The sequence below is a fragment of the Pisolithus orientalis genome (genome assembly GCF_024613125.1).
Source record: "Pisolithus orientalis strain OTSU chromosome Unknown F5J12scaffold_31, whole genome shotgun sequence".
Taxonomy (NCBI): Eukaryota; Fungi; Basidiomycota; class Agaricomycetes; order Boletales; family Pisolithaceae; genus Pisolithus; species Pisolithus orientalis.
Window position 1 is genome coordinate 88785 of NW_026260812.1, and position 20307 is coordinate 109091.

At 47.8% G+C, this 20307-nt stretch overlaps 6 protein-coding genes across 6 annotated transcripts; 1 reads left to right on the forward strand and 5 right to left on the reverse strand.

The window, feature by feature from the left end:
* Positions 1-1323: 1323 nt before the first annotated feature.
* Positions 1324-2436, reverse strand: F5J12DRAFT_724886 (kinase-like domain-containing protein; the record flags this gene model as incomplete). Its single annotated transcript, XM_051741575.1, has 6 exons — positions 1324-1361; positions 1416-1605; positions 1656-1768; positions 1822-2024; positions 2084-2289; positions 2353-2436. The coding sequence occupies 6 exons, from the start codon at positions 2434-2436 to the stop codon at positions 1324-1326; spliced, it is 834 nt and encodes a 277-aa protein (XP_051597192.1).
* Positions 2437-2982: 546 nt separating this feature from the next.
* On the reverse strand, positions 2983-4343 carry F5J12DRAFT_849807 (uncharacterized protein). The gene is made up of 4 exons (XM_051746482.1): positions 4161-4343; positions 4017-4100; positions 3900-3961; positions 2983-3774 (listed from the first exon to the last, which is right to left on the reverse strand). Exons 1-4 carry the CDS (start codon positions 4186-4188, stop codon positions 3256-3258), a joined length of 693 nt encoding a protein of 230 aa, XP_051597193.1. The 5' UTR covers positions 4189-4343; the 3' UTR covers positions 2983-3255.
* A 1264-nt stretch (positions 4344-5607) lies between these two features.
* F5J12DRAFT_849814 (uncharacterized protein) lies at positions 5608-6948 on the reverse strand (the record flags this gene model as incomplete). The annotated part of the gene is made up of 8 exons (XM_051746483.1): positions 5608-5743; positions 5798-5987; positions 6038-6118; positions 6216-6217; positions 6249-6397; positions 6557-6661; positions 6751-6795; positions 6932-6948. The coding sequence occupies 8 exons, from the start codon at positions 6946-6948 to the stop codon at positions 5706-5708; spliced, it is 627 nt and encodes a 208-aa protein (XP_051597194.1). The 3' UTR covers positions 5608-5705.
* A 2634-nt stretch (positions 6949-9582) lies between these two features.
* F5J12DRAFT_784930 (uncharacterized protein) lies at positions 9583-11349 on the reverse strand (the record flags this gene model as incomplete). The annotated part of the gene is given in 7 exon segments (XM_051743136.1): positions 9583-9917; positions 10108-10165; positions 10215-10351; positions 10531-10722; positions 10780-10918; positions 10938-11111; positions 11158-11349. 7 exon segments carry the CDS (start codon positions 11347-11349, stop codon positions 9583-9585), a joined length of 1227 nt encoding a protein of 408 aa, XP_051597195.1.
* A 372-nt stretch (positions 11350-11721) lies between these two features.
* F5J12DRAFT_784931 (uncharacterized protein) lies at positions 11722-12899 on the forward strand (the record flags this gene model as incomplete). Its single annotated transcript, XM_051743137.1, has 5 exons — positions 11722-11757; positions 11831-12152; positions 12384-12599; positions 12647-12690; positions 12747-12899. 5 exons carry the CDS (start codon positions 11722-11724, stop codon positions 12897-12899), a joined length of 771 nt encoding a protein of 256 aa, XP_051597196.1.
* Positions 12900-15510: 2611 nt separating this feature from the next.
* F5J12DRAFT_784932 (uncharacterized protein) lies at positions 15511-17114 on the reverse strand (the record flags this gene model as incomplete). Its single annotated transcript, XM_051743138.1, has 5 exons — positions 15511-15991; positions 16043-16167; positions 16214-16612; positions 16714-16905; positions 16953-17114. The coding sequence occupies 5 exons, from the start codon at positions 17112-17114 to the stop codon at positions 15511-15513; spliced, it is 1359 nt and encodes a 452-aa protein (XP_051597197.1).
* Positions 17115-20307: the final 3193 nt, after the last annotated feature.

Sequence of the window (20307 nt, forward strand, 5' to 3'; positions counted from 1 at the left end):
AGTAGCGGTCAGTTCAGTGCATGGCGTCATAGAGCGTTGCTATATTTCCATTTGATGCCGAATCGTTCTGGTCAACCAGACGCCGAAAAGATGCTTTCGAGCACGTGAGGCCTTCAACAGTACTGCAAGGCAGTCAAAATAGGTCGGTGTAGACCGGAGGTGCGGTTGGGTAGTGTGTCTCACCATTTGCCTCGTGTTGAACTGACGTGTATTGTATCAAGTAGCGAAGGTCAGAAACCGAAACCAACCACTATCACATATCTCTGGTTCTTGAAATTTTGCAGCAAGTTTGGCTTGTCAGCTTTATCAGAAGCTATCAGTGGCCAGTTCGCTGGGGGTTTTGTGCCCTGCCTTTGAATCGACGGACGTCTTACCTATTCCATCACATCCACAGATTCAAGGTCTGGGAGACACGATGCCGAACACCTCGGAGTACACAGATCGAATCGAGTCATCCACCTACCAAGTAAACATCGTTGTATTGGGACTGAGATCGGTTTAGAAGAAACTCCCATTTACATTGGTCAATCTACAGATGCAGATCAGGAGATCGGCCGGACGGAGATGACATCGGCGTGAGACATGCATACTGATCAGTGACGCGATCGAACGGGACTGTGATGCAGTGGGAGGAAACTGGACCCACTGGAGAGATATGGATGGGGGTAATTTCAGAGGAACGCGAAAGATCACCATATAAGCAATGGGTGTGTGGTTCTGTTCGGAACACTGAGGGATCGTGGTTTGAGTAGGTTGGTCGGAGGGTCGAGCCCACGCACGTCCGACGAGAGCAGGGGTGGCGTGTTGTGCATGGTTTTGTGTATGAAGAAGAATTATAAGGAAAGACGAGGGTAAGCACGAGATGCGACCACTCGCGAGGGTGTAGCAAGTCACACTCGAGCTGCATGGTATTTGACGTATAGCTTGTCAGAGCACTTATACATACCATCAGAGAACTGAGCGTGACATACAGCGTACCGTAGAAATAAAACAGCTATCTTGATGGCACGGTCGCTCTCCACCTAATCAGACTTCATGCGCTGGCTGGATTCATGCAAAACGCGAAACGCGAAACGAGGACTTGCCTAATCAGTTGATTCCAAACCTAACCACGTCCACGCTTATTATCACTGACTCAGACCCACTACCGTCGCCCGGCCGTGACAGTGTGAGTTACACATACAAGTACATATTGCGCATGCCTTGAAGATTTCCGTGCGACAGAAAAAAGGCTCTGAAAATACTGCTGGTGCGAACGCAGATGGGAAGACAAAACAAACACCGAGGTCCTAATAGATTACAGGTTTCCTTTATCACCCAGAATTAACCTACCATACTGCGTTTTCTACCTCTGAGGCGAACTAGTGGTTGTCAGTCAGAGAAACATAGGTAGCGCCACAGGGAGTATGACTCACCGTCATCCAACCGTTTCTTGATTGCGGACCAGTGCTTTCCGAGATGTGTCTCGTATGAAGCGAGAACTGAGTTGAAGAGCGGCTCCGCGTCTGGATGCGTTGATGCGAAAGCGCGTTCGAGTACATAGAGGTCTACCGCTTTGTCCTCCACCAGCGAAGAATGGTAAGCGAGCCCAAAGTCGATCAGTACCTGGTACGCAAGTAAGTGAACTTGACCGATATCACGGCGGCGTAACAGACCAGGTCCTTCTCCCCCCTGCGGAGCATCATATTCGAAGTGGTCAGGTCGCCATGAATGATGTCCGCGATGTGCATCTTTGCTATTTCGACGCCGATCATACTCAACAGATCGTCTACGATGGAATGATTCGAGTAAACGCAACGCTTTTCCTATAGAAACCCTTACCTCGCTCGACACCGAATTCTGCAAGCGCAGCATCTTCACAACGATCACGGCCAACGCCATCAGTTGTATCGGAATCCTGGGCCTCCATAACCTCTGACCCTCCCGGAAGTAAGACTCGCACTGATTTACCATCGACCCACTCCAGGCCCAACACACCCTCGGCCGCATCGACCATTCTGATTCCGGGCACGTTCACACCAGATCTGAAGGAATACTACGTGCTCAGACGAAAATAAAGTTGATAGACACCGAAGGGACGTACCGTAGGCATCGCATCAACGCGCGGGCTTCTCCAGCTACTCGTTGTCGAGTGAGCGACGCATCGAGGGACGGGTGTCGATAGCGCTTATTGAACCGATATTTGAGTAATACTGGAGCCGCATCCTCTGCCATCGAACAAGTGTCATGATCGGCGTGCTTCGTGTTCTGTCGCAACTCGGGATCCCTGAGATACGCCTTGTAGACTTTCTATCACGAAATCATAGGACGATGGGTAAGAATACGTTCGGAAGACGCGGAGAGCCAACTTACTGCTTCCGCGCCCTGGTGTATCAGCTGCGCAGAGCCAAGTAAGCGCTGTGTCGGGGATGGGGAGCTCAAGGAGGTTGACGGCATGGCTATTAGAGACGTGTGTAAAGTCAGACAGGCAACTAACTTCCGGCCCGGCTGTGGCCGCTTCCCCCGCACGTGACAAGCTTATCTCACGCGCACGACTCGGATCGGATACCGTGCATGTGACAATGCGTATGGCACTCCGTACAAGCTTGCACAGCTGCGGCAACTATTCCATGCGCTTCTACTGACGAAGTTGCCGCATAACGAGTGTAAGCGGATCGGGTCGTATTGTCTTATCGTTTCTTGCCCGATAGATACAGGAAGTATCGTGGAAAGCGAGGTCACAACACTTGTTATTGCGTGGATTCTATCTAGCTGCTCTCTAAGGCATTGTCTATAATTTCTAACTCATAGCTGTGTACCTACTGGTCCTAAACACCATTGATCGACTGAAGAAATGACTTGCTAGTGCTTGAACATTCCAGCGGCATTTAACCTAACAGTCAGTGAAATATTGTCCTGTGAAGCTCTGAGGGCTCGAGAAAGTAAACGTCGGGGGTATCCATAGACCGTGCTCAGGGAGAAGTCCAACACCCGATCCAAAGAAATGACGTCACTCCCAAGTCTCTCCGACCCTTTCCATTTTACCCATTAGGCCCGGCTTCAATGCGCTTCATTCAAAAACAGTACGAACTGCTGTGGTTATCCAGAATACACTGTACAGGAGTCAGAGTCACTACGCAAGTTATATACTTGTGGGCAAAGATTCACTCCCAAAAGCCGTGTACGAGGAGGGCTAAAACAAGACCTGAGAAGACTATTCGACATTTGACATCCCCAATTTTTGCTTTTAAGATATTCATCCCACCGTTACAGCCTTCAGGTCCATCCGCCAGCGGTGTTGGGCTCACGTCCTAGCGTTCGGTCACAGCAGCCATTGACGACGCCAGCAGCGGGCTGAAGCCAGACTATCTGTGCCAAAGATGTCTCAAGGCATCCAGCTATAGCCGAGCTGATGGCCTGGAGAGAATCAGGTGTGACGATAAACGGAGGGCGCGCAGGAGGTAGAGAGGCGCATGCGTCCTGACGGTAAATATCATGAAGGTCCACACGGAGTTGTACCTGGGACAGCTTGTGGCCTCCAAATATCGCAAATCTCCTCTTCGAGAACGAAATAGTTCCCTCCTTAGAGCAAGATGGGAATACCTTCGCTATCGAACCCAGAATGACCCTAGCGTGCCAATAACATTGGCGAACGTGACAGTTGTAGTATTTGAACGCTGCGGATGCGGTGCCAGAAATCGAAACAATGTCCAAGAGGTGGGGTGAATGGTCGCGCCATCGAAGTGTCCCCCTGCATACGGGAATTTGATCAGCCCGCTGCCAATACTCGTGGTCCTCCCTAGACGGAGAGATCGAAAGCATTAGCCATCATTTGCAATATACCTGGGCTGGAGAAGCACGACGTACAGGGCTCGCACAACGGTGATCGTATCTTGTGCAACTCCACCGTTCGAAAACACCACCCGTATACTATTATTCTTTGGGGCCCGCTCGGTGATGAGCATGAGTTTCTCTCCATCAACTATGGCGTCCCAGCATAATTGTAGATGAATAAGTTCAATGCATGCACTTACCACCTATGTCAACACGGGCAAGAAGAAATTCATGATAGTAGGATGACCAAGAAGGAATATGATAAAGATCACATGCAGCGACCCTCGCTGCCGTTTTGATATTCCTCGCGAAGCACAGGAAATCTTGAACGCTGTACGTTCAAGGACCCCCACAGCTGTCCAGAAGGCACGACATGTGCATCTCCATAGTAGCAAGTCCAACGGATCTGGAGTGTCGTAGCAGGTAAAGTGAGTCGCAACAAAGAGGACTGGTGTTATTGAGAGACAAGTTCAGTCGATATAGTCCATGATGTCGTGCGCGCATCAGGAGGTCCTATCACATTGATGTTGGCGAGTGAATTCTTAGTGTTTTCTATGCGAAGCACAAATCACAGTAAAAAAACGTCGAGGGAAATGACCTTGAAGAAATAGACTGGACGCGATGTCTGCGGAGTCGGAAACGACAAGGAAAACCCTCATGCAAGGCGTGAGGAAAGCCATCGAATTCTGCTGTGATGGGTTATCTACATGATTTGAGCAAGTTGGAACCTGGGCGAAGCGTCGAGTCTGCGCGCTTCCGATGACCACGATCCGATATCTGATATACGAAGGCGTGGTCCACAATGTCATCGCGATAGTAAGTGCCATGGGAATAAAGAAAGTAACTGCCGGGTACTGTGCTAGCACGTCGTAGTGATGGTATAGGCAAATTGGGGACACAAAATTCGAATCACATATATACAGCAGACGATCAAAGCACATCCGCTAGCATCATCTAGCTTCGTCTCTTGGAAGTCCAATTCCTTCGCCTCGTGGCAGTCGTCATCCACCTAATAGGACGCCATATACCTGCTGGATCCGAGTATTCCTCCGGCCAACTGGTCATCATGTCGGTTTACAATGACAGCTGCTAGTGCGGGCACCGCTGAATGTGGCAGAGGCCTCTGGACGTTGGCTATAAACATGGCGAGGCCATAGAGAATGTCTAGTGTAACGAAGGCAGAAGCATGTCGTCTGGCCTCCAAAGTGGGGATTATAGGAGGAGGTAGGTGGCTGACAGGTGGGTGTAAATCATAACAATAGTTAGTGTGAAGATCTATGAGATGTTGGACTTGTGATGGCTTGTAGCTCCCAAACATTGAGAGCCACCTTCCCGAAAATGAAGTAGTCCCTTCCCGGGAGCAAGATGGGAATGCTCTCGCCATTGCCGCTAGGGTGATCCTGGCGTACCAGTAACATTGCCGAATGTAGAGGTTGTAGAGTCTAAAAGTGGTGGATGCGGCGCTTGCAAAGAAAGCAATATCGGAGAGACGGAGTGGAGAGCGGTCCCATCGAAGTGTACCCTACGCTCAAGTAGTCAATGTACCTACGACCAGCATGAACGTGGGCCAGAAAAACTTCATGATAACAGGAAGGCCGGCAAGGAATATAATACAGATCGCATGCACCCACCATTGCCACCGGTTGAGTTCTTGCGATGCATAAGAAATCTTGAGCACTGTACTGTCTCGGGCTCTCGAACTCGGGTAGGAGCATAGGGGCAGTGACATGCGCCATCGATACCCCAGTCATTGCAACCCACTCTATCGATGGCACATGCCACTACCCCTATGCTAAAGGGATTTGAAAATACTGCCGGTGCGAAGGCAGATGGGAAGACAAAACAAAATACCGAGGTCCTAATAGATTATAGGTTTCCTTTATGACCCAGAATTAACCTACCGTACTGCATTTTCTACCTCTGAGGCGAACTAGGGGTTGTTAGTCAGAGAAACAAAGGTGGCACTGTAGGGAATATGACTCGCCGTCATCCAACTGTTTCTTGATTACGGACCAGTGCTTTCCGAGGTGTTTCTCGTATGAAGCGAGAACTGAGTTGAAGAGCGGCTCTGCGTCTGGATGCGTTGATGCGAAAGCATGTTCGAGGACATAGAGGTCTACCGCTTTGTCCTCCACCAGCGAAGAATGGTAAGCGAGCCCAAAGTCGATCAGCACCTGGTACGCAAGTAAGTGAACTTGAACAATGTCACTGTGGCGTAACAGACCAAGTCCTTGTCCCCCCTGCAGAGTATCATATTCAAAGTTGTCAGGTCGCCATGAATGATGTTCACGATGTGCATCTTTGCCTATTTCGATGCTGATCATATTCAACAGATCGTCTACAGTGGAATGATTCGAGTGAACTCAATGCTTTTCCCTATAGAAACCCTTACCTCGCTCGACACCTGAATTCTGCAAGCGCAGCATCTTCGCAACGATCGGGGCCAATGCCATCAGTTGCATCGGAATCCTGGCTCACCATAACCTCTGACCCTCCCGGAAGTAAGACTCGCACTGATTTCCCGTCGACCCACTCCAGGCCCAGCACACCCACCATTCTGATTCCAGGCATGTTCACATCAGACCTGCGAGGAATACTACGTGCTCGGACTAAAATAAAGTTGATAGACGCAGAAGGGACGTACTGTAGGCATCACATCAATGCATGGGCTTCTCCAGCTACTCGTTGTCGAGTGAGTGGCGCATCGAGGGATGGATGTCAATAGCGCTTATTGAATTGATACTTGAGTAACATTGGAGCCATGTCCTCTGCCGTCGAGCAAGTGTCATGATCGGCGTGCTTCGCTTTCTGTCGCCACTCAGAATCCCTGAGATACGCCTTGTAGACTCTATTATGAAATCATATGACGATGAGTAAGAATACGCTTGGAAGACACAGAGCCAACTTACAGCTTCCGTGCCCTGGTGTATTAGCTACACAGAGTCAAGTAAGCGCCGTGTCGGCGATGGGGACATCAAGGAGCTTGACTACATCACTTTAGAGAAGGTGTGTAAAGTCGGACAGGCAGCTAACTTCCGGCCTGGCTGCCGCCGCGTCGATGTCTGCCGCACGTGACACGAACTCCAGCTTATCTCAAGCGCCGACTCGGATCGGGTACTTGTGCACAATGCGCATGGCGCTTCGTCCCTACATCAGTCATCATCCCTGCACTCGTCCATTGTCTGTCTCTGTGCCAGTTCCACAAAACTGACGCAGTTGGTGATCCGGATGCTGCCATCAGTTTTGGTTGAGCAGCAGGCTTGGAGTTGAGGGTTCAAAGACACCCAGGCTGGTTTATGTCTCTGTACATTGTCTCGGCTTGTCATCATGACAGGTTTATAAGACTAAACATGATACCAGAGCTAGAGGAGACTATTACACTTTGCTTCTAGACAATCTCTCCTCTTATCTTCAGCATGGAACAGAGAAGCTTGGCAGAATGGCAGAATTGGTAGAGGCTGCTATGATCAAATGAGCAGCTTTGGATGACCAATCTCAGGTGATGCAGGCAGTCTGGGATCTTATTCTTGAGGCCATTGCAGCAGTTCCTTCCCAACTGCTTGACACTCAAACCAGACTTCTGTGTGACAATCACCTACCACACAGTTTGCCTCCCCATGAGCCCATGCACCTGGTTAGGCCATATGAGACAGTCAGCAGAGGCTGGCAATTGGCCATCAGTGATGGGCCAGTGGAGGTTGAGCCCATGTATGGCTTGTGCACATGTGTTACATGAGAGCCATGAACCTATTGTCACCTTGTAGTATGGGAGAGCCCAACTGATGAGTGTCACCATGTAGTACAGCTGAGCCTGAGAGGAAATGTTGTCATGAGGAATGGTGCAACTGTGGTTTGAATTGTCATTGTCAGTTACAAGCAGGCTGGGGAGTAAGTGTCATCATGGACTATGGGAGAGCCCAATAAATGAGTGTCACCATAGCATACAGCTGAGCCCAAGAGTAGGAGTCATTATGGAGAATGGCTGGGCAGAGGTTAGAATTGTCATCATGGGGTACAAGCCAGCTGTGGGATTAGGGTGTAGCCACTGAAATATGAGTAGTCCCAGGTGAGCCCAGAGTTGGGTGTCCCCAGAAGGTATGGATGGGCTCAGCCCCTGAGTTCACCCCTGGCAACACTGTCATGCAAGCTGGCCCAACACCAATGCCATGCTAGCCATCCTGGCAACACTACCATGTGGGGCAGCCCACCACCAATGCCATGCAGGCCATCCTGGGATGAATGCCATGTGAGCTGGGCCAACACCAATGCAATATGAACAGGCCCAATACCAATGCCATGCAGGCTAGCACAACACCAATGCCATGCTGGCTGTCCTGGAATTGATTCCATGTGGGCAGACCCAATACCAATGCTATTCAAGGTGTCCCAGCACCAATGCAATGTGAGCCAGGCCAACACCAACCCAGGACTAATGCCATGGAAGCCATCCTGGCCAGCACTGATTTAATGTGAATCAGCACAATGCCAATGCCATGCTGGCACCAATGCCACATGCTCTGGCACATTGCCACTGCCATGGGGCCATCATGGAAGCTGTCCTGGCACTGATATATTGTGAGCTGGCACTGGAACCAGGTCCATGCATTCCAGCACATCCCCAATGCCATGAGGCCATCATGCAGGCCATCCCAGCACCATTGGAATGTGTTCCAGCACAACACCAATGCCATGGAAGCTGTCCCAGAACCTATGCCATGTGTTCCAGCACATCCCCAATACCATGAGGCCTATTGTGCAGGCCATTCTGGCACCATTGTAATGTGTACTGGCACTGGACCAATGCCATGGAGGCCAGCCTGGCACCAGTTCCATGTATTCCAGCATATCCATAATGCCATGGGTCCATCATCCTGGCACCTTTGTAATGAGTGCTGGTACATCCCCAATGCCATGAGGCCATCATGCAGGCCATTCTGGCACCATTGTAATGTGTTCTGGCACAACACCAATGCCATGGAAGCCACCCTGGCACTGGTTCCATGTATTCCACCATATCCCCAATGCCATGAGGCCATCATGCAGGGTGTCCTGGCGCCATTGCAACGAGTTCTGGCACATCCCCAATGCCATGAGGCCATCAGTCAAGCTGTCCCAGCACCAAGTCATCCATGGAGGCTTGCCCAGAAATTATACCATACCATGCCTGACCTGCCTGACCTCCCAGGAGCTGGTCCACAGTGTATGTACATACTGGTACCAATACCATGCCAGAGATGCATGTATTACCACAATGGTGGCTCTGATAATGACCAGAAGACTAGCCAACTACCCAGTACATTTAAACTGTGAATTCAATGCCTTATGGCCTCCAGCAAGCCAGAACAATACCATGAAAGTCACCATCATGCTATACAGCAAAAACAATTGAGTTATGCTGGCCAGTCATCATTCAATCATCTAGGTGAACCATGACTCCATTGGCCCTTAGTGCTTGTCACACCACAGCCTTGGTACAGACATCACCATACTAGATTGGTTTCTAGTATCTGAATCATACAGTAACAACTACTAGCAGGGGTAGCTACTTCTTCCTGGAGATCACATTTTGACAATATAGAATATATTGCTGCAGCTAACAAAGTACAAGTACAAAGACAAAAAAACATGAATGGATTGTGAAATGACATGTACATTAATGTTAGTTGACCTCCATCCTACCTTCCTGTCCAGGTGCTGATCCAACTGCTGGTGGTGGTGGAGTAATAGAGATTGCTGGACCTCCAGCAGGTCCATGCACAGGTTTGACATTCAAAGGAGGTACTTCCAAGCCAGCACCTCCCTTGAATGAAGCCAGGGGGGGGGTTCAGTGGACTCCTGTCTTGAGCCGCTTTGGGATGATTGAACCTCTACAACACCAGTGGCAGTGCCAAGTTCCACCATGACCAGCATGTGAGGTACCAGTGTAGGATTGGAAGTAGTGTGAAATGGGACCAGAGGATGGTTAAGCATGTCTGGGGCTGGGAATAGGTGATTATGGATGGCATCTACCACCTGATGGAGAGTGGCAAGCTCAGTATGGGTTACTTCTATCTCCTGCCTCATGTCAGCATTCTCCCACTTGAGGATGGTAACCTCTTCTGATACTTGTCACAATGGCATGGATCATCAGCACCAGTTGTAGTAGTTGGTGCTAGAGTGATGGGTGGGTCTGTTGCAATGCTTCTTGCACAAGACTGTGACTGGGACAGCCATGATGGAGTAATAATTTCCACTACTCAATAGAAATATCAGTTCAACCAATTAGCCAAAAATATAGGACTGTGAATAACTTACTGGGGCAGCCAGTCCATGGGCCAGGAGACAAATAATGTGGCTTGTTACTTTGGATGGACTAGCAGATTGATTTCAGCTTGGTGCCCTTTGATGTTTGGCTTGTTGACCAGTTGATGGAGCTGGTGCAGCAAGTGTTGAAGTGGTGGGAAGGCCAGTGGTGTCTTCTGGGGATTGTTGCCAGTGAGGCCTTGAATGGGAGGCTTTTTGCTGCATCTCGGACTTGTCTCCCCTCCCCTTGAACAAGCTGCATGAGTATTTGGTACAGTGGCATTGCCAGCATGCCCTGCCAGCTAGCACTGTACAGGGCCAACTCCTGTCCCAGCATCTCACACACTGCTCAGCTTCTGGCACTACCTCTCAGGACTCAGGAGGGTTGTTGATGTCTTGCCAGTCCTGCACATCCTTGTTGACTGCTGGTTTCACCTTCTTTGTTGGTCTCCTTGACCAGCTCCAGGCCTCTACTGGTGTGATCACTGGCATCAACAGGCTTGGCTGCTGGCTGGCCACATCTTGACTGGCTACAGCCCTGTGCCTTCTCCCTGTTCTGATCCTCCTCATGTCCTGGCTTCTGCATCACAACTCCAGTGGTCCTAGCTGTAGTGTCTGTGGGTGCATCTTCAGGATCCCATATCAGTGGTCTACCCAATTGCCATCCTCAGAATTAGTGCTCACCCAGAAGCTGAATCCCTTGAGCCTCATCTGTACCCAACTCTTTCCCCTTCCCCTTATCCACCAGCTGTGCCTGGTGCTCAGCCCTCAATGAAGGCCCAGTAAGCTCCTCCATGACCCTGTAATATGGGTGAGACTTAGGCTGGTGATGAAGGTGATACCATGCATGATCCTTCACAGTCAGCCTCTTGTGCCATCATCATCTGGTTGAAAGGTGGCCACATCTGTGTGGCAAAGATTGTTGCTGGGTCAACCATGTGCATATTGATAGCAATAAGATGCAGAGGGATCTTGAATGCTGGGGGTAGATGTTCAACAACTGTGTGGACCATTCCCTACATAGATGTCAGGAACAGATATCATGGCTGCAATTTCACTTACCAGCTGGGCCAACACAAGCTGAGCTGCTTTTCCCCAGTGCTTAGCATCCTGGCCCTGAAGGCCTCTCAGTGCCTGCATTGTAACCCTGGCAGCCTCCTCAACCATCTGCTTGGCATTTTCAGCAGTGATGACTGGCTGGATGTTGTCAGTCAATTGTGCTGGGATGAAGGTGCTGGTGTTGGCAGTAGACATAGTGCTGTTAAAGCTTTGGTGTGCAGGTGGTGGGTGCTTGAGTGGTGTGGTGAATTCACTGGCTAGCATACACCATTCAACAGGCTTACATAAGCACAATACAAATGCTCACTCTGGTGATGCTGTGATTTGCAATATTCAATGTACTGGTTTAACCATCAAACATATTTTGGTGGGAGTAATGTATGGCAGTTGACAGTCATTCCACTAAGTGCCCATTTCCATTATGTATGCACTTGCACATCCTGCAAGATGACTGGTGAAAAAATATTGTGTAATACAATCTTATCACTGGTACTGAAATCATTCTCAAACATTGGTGTAATCCCCACAGTGCCTACAACATTTTGAACTTTCATATGGCTCCCAGAAATGTTAGATTCAGTTCTGGCAGTCCAGATAAACTTTGTAAGTCAACCAGTCCAAGGACCATTACTTCTAATGACTGTGTGCAGTAATTCTGTCATGCCATGATATGCAGCAGCTTGCATCTCTTGATGAGGATGAGGAAATGTTTACTGAAGATGACCTGCCAGACATGCCATCATCCCCATTATGTGAGCCACCTTTCAAGCTGTCCCTGGCTCAAACAACATGCACAACTGGACTGGAACCCCCCTTCCAGTCCTCTGGTTCACCCAGATCACCTTTGATAGAGCCAGCATGGGAGTCATTGGCACCATCTCCCTCCTCTAGCAGCCCATTGGTTGAGCCTCCTTGGGACTCCATATCAACATGCCTCTCTGACAGCACCCCATTACTTGAGCTGGCATGGGACAAATCACCACTGCCTGTTGCCCCAGGTACTCCATTGCATGAGCTGCCTTGGGGGTTGCCCCCACCATTTCAATCCCCACCATTCAGTCCTTTACAAGAACTAGCATTTCAGTCACCTGCTGCTACAAGATCATCAGCTTACATCTACCCAACTCAAGCAGCTGGCCAATCATCATGACCATTCATCCTATTGCATGAGCCCCAATTTTGGTCCTTAACTCCCTCTGTGTCACCAGCCTGTCACAATCCTATCCCAGTTCCCAGCCCAACAACATTCACATTGCCCAGCAGCAATTTCCCTGGTCCTCATCAACCTATGGACCTTTCAGATGCTCCTGCATCATTCAGTTCCACATCAATACTGCTGGCTAGATCCCCATCACCAGTGCCAATCCCATTGTCACATTCAGAGCTTTTCACAGTCTCCCAGGAGTTCACCATACTGCCAGGAGTTGATACTCCACAAACTGAGTGTAAGTCCAGAAGTTCCTACACAACCATAGCTAAACATGTCTACCAGTTCAAATGTCAAGGCAGATCTCCAGTATCATGGCTAGGAGTGGGGTGTGTCAGCCAGACATCAATGCTGCACATGATGCCAATCTGATCACTGCATATAGGTATTATGCCAATACCCTGGTGGATGCAACCAGGGAGTGGTGATCACAGTTGAGCAGCATGCCATGCTTACCAGCTTCTGGCAACAGTTAGCAGATCTTCAGGAGGAAGAGCCAGCAGGTGTAGGCTACTGTCTTAAACCAGACCAGCTTTAATTTGTATATTTAACTCATTTCAATGAACATTATGTTGAATGGAATTGGAGAAGTGCACAAATTGGCCATGATTAGATTGTGACAGTGGGTTATGGTACATGGTAGCTATGGGGCTGGTAATTCACTAGCGATTCTTGCACTGTGCACTATATATAGTTGTCGCCAGTCTACAGGAAAACATTAGGTACTGGCCTCAATTCTACCTTTGCCTCCTCATGGTTGGAGTAGGATAATTATCATCTGGCTGCCATGGGGGCCTACAGTTCCACTCTGGGCAATGAGCCACACCATCCTCTTCTGCTTGATCCAACAGTCAATCTTCCCTGTCCATTGCACAGCCTCTAGGCCTGGCATTCAAATTCCTACCCACTGGATCAACTCCTGACATAGATAAGCATGTGTAATTGTGTTATGGATGTATACCTATGATCATTAGGTGATATGACCATCTTATCATTCTGGGCTGCTGTAGAATGCTGTAATGAGAGGATTAACCAAGGGTGCATGGAAACTGACCATTGGATCTGATTCTTGGCTTGGGCTTGGGCTTCCTTGCAGTTGAATTGCCACCATCATTGGCATGATTGTCTGACACAATTCTATCAGCAATATTCATTGTCATTGGATACCACTTACCAGCTGGCTTGGGGTATGCAGTGGCCATATTGCACTGGTCTGATGTGGACTGGTTCCATTGTCTGTTGTCCTCCTGTGCATTGGATGTTCCAGTGGGATGATCTTTGGCACACAATTCCAAAGGTCATGTTAGGGTTACCAGTAAAGAATCTGACCAGCTCCAACATACAGTGGCTCATCTCAGTACTGATTAGTTGCAGAACATGTCAGGTATGGGTGGGGGAAACAGCACAGGGATGACTGAAAGCAGATTTTTTAAGGGTTTGATTGTGTTGGACATATACCCTGATGACATTACTGTAGTGGGCACCAATATTTATGGGGATTACTCTGAGAAAATGGCTCAGATGGACCAGGAGGATGGTTTCATGAGTTGGGGTAGAAGAGGGAGCCTTGATGGTCCCAATTCATTGTTTGGCATTGTTTGTATGATGACAAATCATCAAATAGATCATGTGATATACCATGTAAGCATTAGTAAGCACCTCACAGCATTTTAAACTTTGTTAAACTCAAAATTATGTGATCAAAACTAAAGTCAAAAAACTGACCACATGACATGTCATTTTCAAATGGCTGCTATTCTATCAATTCCTATCCAAATCACTCAATTCATGGACCAATAGAAAGCCAAGAGTAAGTACCCTATTTCATACACTCATGGTTTAGGGCTAGGGTTAGGGGTTATTGCATTGAGTCATAACTAATGTAAAACATACAAACATGTGGTCAGTTTTTTGAGCCATGGTACATGATACTACTGAAGGGCCTGTCCTTATGTTGTGATGCTATTAAACAATATTACTGATGGGCCTGTCCATATGTTGCAACAATATAAATAATACTACTGAAGGACCCATGATTATATTGTGATACTATTAAACAACATTACTGATGGGCCCATCTTTATGTTTCATCAGAGGTGCATCTTACTGTGGATGGGCCTGTCCATATGTTGTGACAATATAGATAATACTACTGAAGGGCCCATCCATATGTTGTGACACTATTAAACAATACCACCAATGGGCCCATCTTTATGTTTTGACAGGGCACACCTTACTGGGGCTGGGCCTGTCCATATGTTGTAATGCTATACATGAGATTACTGACAGGCCAGTCTTTATGTTTTGTCAGAGGTACATCTTACTGTGGATGGGCCTGTCCATATGTTGCAACAATATAAATAATACTACTAAAGGGCCTGATCTTATGTTGTGACTCTATTAAATGATATTAGTGCACATAATTCAGTCAACCAAAGTCCTGAAGCTGGGACACCTGAAGTGTACATTCACCCTGAAAGTGGGACTAACCGATGTCAGCTGATGGCCCTGAAAGTGAGTCAGCCACAGCTCATGGGACTGCCTAAAGGTGGCATCAGCCAACCTACCCTGGATGGGTGAGCCCCCTGAGAGGGGTGCTGGCCAGCCTAGCCTCAGCATGAGGGAGCCCCCTGGAAGTGGTATCAGCTGATGCAGCCTCAGCATGGGGGTGCCCCCTAGAAGTGGTGTCAGTTGACATCACCTAAGCATGGCCCAGCCCCCTGGAAGTGGTAGCAGCTGACCTAGCCTCAGCATGAGGGAGCTCCCTAGAAGGGGTGTCAGCCAACATCACCACTTCATGGGTGAGCTCCCTAGAAGTGGTGTCAGCCCCCTGGAAGTGGTAGTGGCTGACCTAGCCTCAGCATGAGGGAGCTCCCTAGAAGGGGTGTTGGCCAACATCACCATTTCATGGGTGAGCTCCCTAACCTCACTTAAGTCTAACCCAGCATCAGCAAAGCATGCAGCAGACATACAAAATTATATATGCATATCAGCTGTGAAACCTCCAGAATAAACAAGGATCTGTTTCTTCTATAATTTTCAACATATTTTCTTAGGAAAGATGGGACATTCTTGCAGTATGGGCCATATCATTGGATTCATTATTTATAAACAGTCCATCTTTTATGTACTGTGGAGGTATATGTATTTTACAAAATTTCTACCAACCATGCAGATGACTGTTTTCCATCTAGTAATTTTTTGGCTCCTTGAGGCATAGAAATGGTATAAGTTTTGGGTGGCAATGCAGCCCCCTCCAAGTCCTTCCCACAATCAGGATACTGGCACTGATAGGAATAAGTTGAATCAGCACTAGCAGCCAGCCATTCTTGCATGCTCCCACACTGAGGGCATTGAGCAGGCAAGTTCTGACCCCAAGGTTTGATGAACTTGTCAGTCCAAATGTACCTTTCCACCAATACCCTCCCTCCTTGAGACCCCCAAAACATGAGGATGATATTTGAGTGTCTACCCAGCACCCCACAGTCCTTGGGAGCAGCCTTGACTGTCTTATCCATCTGTTGAAAGCTTTGGATGATGGTAAGGTCCAAAACACTCATGAGGAAAGGAATGGTGTTGACAGGGAGTAACCTGTCTGCATCAAAGAGGAGCATTGACCTTGGCTTGAAGCTGGAATGGTGATGAGTGATAAATAAGTGCTCAGATGGAGAGGACACTTACTGGTTCATGGCTGACTTGAAGTCTTGGAAACTCTCCTGATGCTTGACCAGATATCCACACACCAGGAAGATGAGGTCACCTCCCTCAACAATCTTGGAGAGGGGTGTGAGGAGAGCCTCTAAAACCTGGAGATGGTGAGGTGAGAGTAAAGATTGAGAAATGGTGACTCACCTCAAAGACCCTTGAGACAAATACCTGCCCATCCCTACTTCCAGCAAAGAGATCCCCACTTTGTTCTTCACTGTGGGTAGTGAAGAAGAGAACCACCCTTCCATATGGGGCCAGGAAGGAAGAGAGCACTTCAGCTGCAGTTTCATAGGCAGCCCTAGACTCCTGAGTTCCCAAGTCATAAGGCAACTGTGCAAAATTGTAAGTGCCCTCTTGTTTGAAATACCCTTGTATCATGGATTGGATGATATGGACTGGGTCAGGGTCCAGGGTCAAGCCATCCAGGTGAAGGTGGATGATGGTTGTGGAAAGGGTAGCCACTTCAGAGGTGGTGGCATGCTGGAATGTGCCCATGACAGCAGGGGGCTTGCTGAGGACATGCTCATCACCCAGATAGAAGCCCTGTATTTGGAGTTAGGTTGTATGGGGGAAGTTTGGATGAACCTACATAGTAGGGCTGAGGAGTTCCATGTCTGGTCCTCTTCCAATGACAACTGACACACCTGAGGAGAAACAAAAGGACTTGAGGTGATGAAATAGGGTGGTGGGTGAATATACCTAAAGGAGACACCAGGCTGGGTGATCTGTTGAAGGGAATCCTCTGGAACCACCAGACACTTGTTGCAGACCACCCTCCAGCAGCCCATGACATCACACTCCCATAAAGTGCCCCCATCCCTACACATGAGACAGAACTGAAAGAAGATGTGAATATCATGATCAGAGGAAAGAGTAAACTCACAGAATTCCTTATCCTCCTCTTCTTGACTTGAAGTGGAGCCCTGATGGCATTGGCATTGGCAGCCTGGGCAGCTTGTTGCTCCTTGGCTTGTAAATTGACCAGAGAGACTCTGCCAGGCTTGTCACCAACATTCCTCTTGGAAGTTTGCTTTGTCCTTGCCATGGTAGTCTAGCAGCACAAGGTCAGTACCATGCAACCAGATTACTTGGGGGATGGAGACAATGACAGAACATGGGTAAACCCCAGCTGACTGGGAATATAATGGAGCAAGGAATGGAATCATCAATATAAATGTGTATATTAGATTGAATGATTATTACATGGTTACATACATATAGATACATAAGTGTGTACACTTCTAGACAAGGAAGACAGGGGCAAAGTAGGTAGGATGACTTACTTTATTTTGTGTATGACATGGAGGGTGGTGGGAGAGGGAGGGAGCAGCTAAGAAGACCTGTCAGTGAGCTAGGATAAATGTGAGAGGCAGCTTAGAAATTACATACCTTGTTTTGGCTTGGACAGAGTGGGTGGGAGGAAGGGGGGAGACAACAAAGCTAGATGGAAAGAAAAGTGGTGAGTAGGGGGGGAGATGCACCTGAAAAAGAACTAAAAAATCATGTACTTTTGTTTTTGGGTGGACAGTGCTGAGGAGAGGAGGGGGGAGGGGGGGGGCACCAACACCCAAGAATTATGAAGCTAGATGAAAACAAAAAAGATTAGTGAAAGGATGTGGAGAAAGAAATCACCTACCTTTTTTTTGGTTTGGAAAAGGGAGAGGGGAAGAGGGTGAGGGGGGGGGAACACAGTGCTGAGAGCACACAGCTTTTTTTTGATGTGGAAAGGTGGCAAATGGAGGGAGGGGGATGGTTGAAAGGGAAACAGTATTTACGAAGCTTGGGTGCAGCTGCTCAGGCTGTTGTGGCATGTTTGGTGAGGTCACATGACAGGTGAACAGGGGAATGAGACACTCATGGGATAAGCAACATGATTGCAGAACTGAGGGTCAGATGCTGGGTTGATGGGACAGCTGGTGGGGCTGACATCAAATGCTGATTGGTGGCAGCCTGGTACTTTGGCTCATTCAAATCACATTGTGCCTGTACCAGTAATTCAGATCCACCAATCATCTTTGTTCACAAAAAACTGTGTTCATCCATATGTAACTCCTACATATTGCAGATCCACCAATCTTTGCTCACAAAAACTGTATTCATTCATATGTAATTCCTACTGGCAATAGTAACTATGCAGATTATTACCAAAAATGGTTATTATCTTGTCTGAGGGGATCTGTTACATGCAGTCTTTACTCCAGCAGCCCAGACACACATGGGGATAGTTCAGGGGATAAGTGATGTGACTGAGGAACTGAATGCCCAATGTGGACCCTGTGCAGTGACTGTGTCACAATGTGACACATCACTCTTTCATACAGCCCCTCAGGTAGTTTTGCAGATTAGCAGTGGAACCAGTATATGGTAATCAATATTAATTGATCCAAATTAACATCAGTAATTCCGCTCCGCAGTGACACATGTCACCAGCCCTTGGCAAGTGATCAAACAAATTGTATGTAACTCTGGTGATCCAGATGGCAAGTGACATTTGGTTGTGCAGTCACCAATTTTGCATATCAAGTACAATATACAATAGCTATGTATTAGGGCATCACTCATCAATAATGATGATAAGTTGATTAGGAGATTTGTGCTAGATCAGTGGCCATTCCACTTAATACTGAATGGTGACACATGACACATTATTTCACAATCACAATGGGCAACCAAGAGCCCCACCTGCAATTGGTTGGTTGGCAATCTTGGCATATTGGGTACATATTTGGTCCTGGCAGGACTGAATACCTATAGTACAGGACCAAATATCTGGTACCTGTTGCACAGGAGCAAATATCTGGCACAACAGCTGGTGGCTAATTCACTTGCAACTGTACAGCATTTACCAATAGCATTCAATGGCACAGCAAATAAACACAAACAACATGTTCCCTTATAAACCTGGCATGCACACTGACACCACACCTTCATCACTTTCCCTCTCCCCTCGATGCTCCCTCCCACCTCTCTTGACCCTCCTTGTCAACCCACAAGTCCCTTGTCACAATTTTGTTTCCAAGGTTCTTCTTTTTTCTTCTTTTTCTGATCCTCCTTGTCTTTGCAGATTCCCTCCCCCTTGAAAGTGTACTGCAGGCACTGGACAGGGGAGGGAAGTCCTTCAGTCATCTGTTGTGCCTGGCCAGCATGACATCTGACTGGGGGACCCTGTGGGTTCTGGGGGATTTTTTTTATCTATGGGGTTCTGGGGGTTTTCATCTATGCCCACTCATGTGGGCTAGCAACTTGGGATCTGGGGGATTTTCATCTGTGCCCACTCATGTGGGCCAGCTTCTCTACTTAGGGTACTGGGGGATTACTATTAGTTTCCATGAGTTGTGCCTTTGTTTGTGATACAAGGTACGTTAAGCTCATTTTCATTTCCTTTACTTTGCAATTGATCATCTTCACTAGATTTTTTACTACTGTTGTGCTTTTGGTGCCTTTTACCCCAGGTATGTGTCTACTGTTGGTCATTGAAGGAACTGACTCTAGTTTAAAGGCTACTGCGCTTTTTGGGGGTTTTTGGTTGCATTTGAGGACATTTTTTCTAGAGATGTAACTGTACTCCTAGGGGAGGGCCCCCTCTGGGATGCAGGGAAGTCTCAGTTCCACTTGGGACTTTTTCTGCATGTGTATTTTGTGCAAGTGTAACTTAGATACATAAGTAGCAGAATATCAGGAATTGATTGTCTTTCTTTAAAAATGGGGATGTCAGTTCTCTGTCAAATCTTTTTGACCCATCACTGCTCTAACCCTAACCCTAATGCAAATTGCCTAATTGGAGGTATAGGATTGATTTCTTTTTTGCAAGTCTTCTTCCCCTAACCCTAATACAAATTTATGTTGTTGATCTTTTTGCAAGTCTTCTGAGTCTTTTAAGTACATATATTTTTCCAAGTTGTGAAGTCTTTTTGCCCACTGTCTACTGTAAACATCTCCCTGTAATGTATTAGTACCTTTTCCCTGCTAAATTAAAAATTGGGTATCAAGTACCAGTAGCATGGTGCTGGTACTATGGACCTAGATACAAAGGCTTCAAGGTACCATTTTACTAAACACATGGCAGAGCACCATGCATAGGAGCATACCTGCCTGGAGTTGATCAGATTCCAGAAGATGTGTCTAGTGAATTATTTCACAATTTGGAGTCCTCTAATGAGGTCAGTGGCCATTTTGTTCAGGGAAGCAGGAGGCTGGCCCACAGGTATCAATGAGATATTTTAGTTACCAGGTCTGTT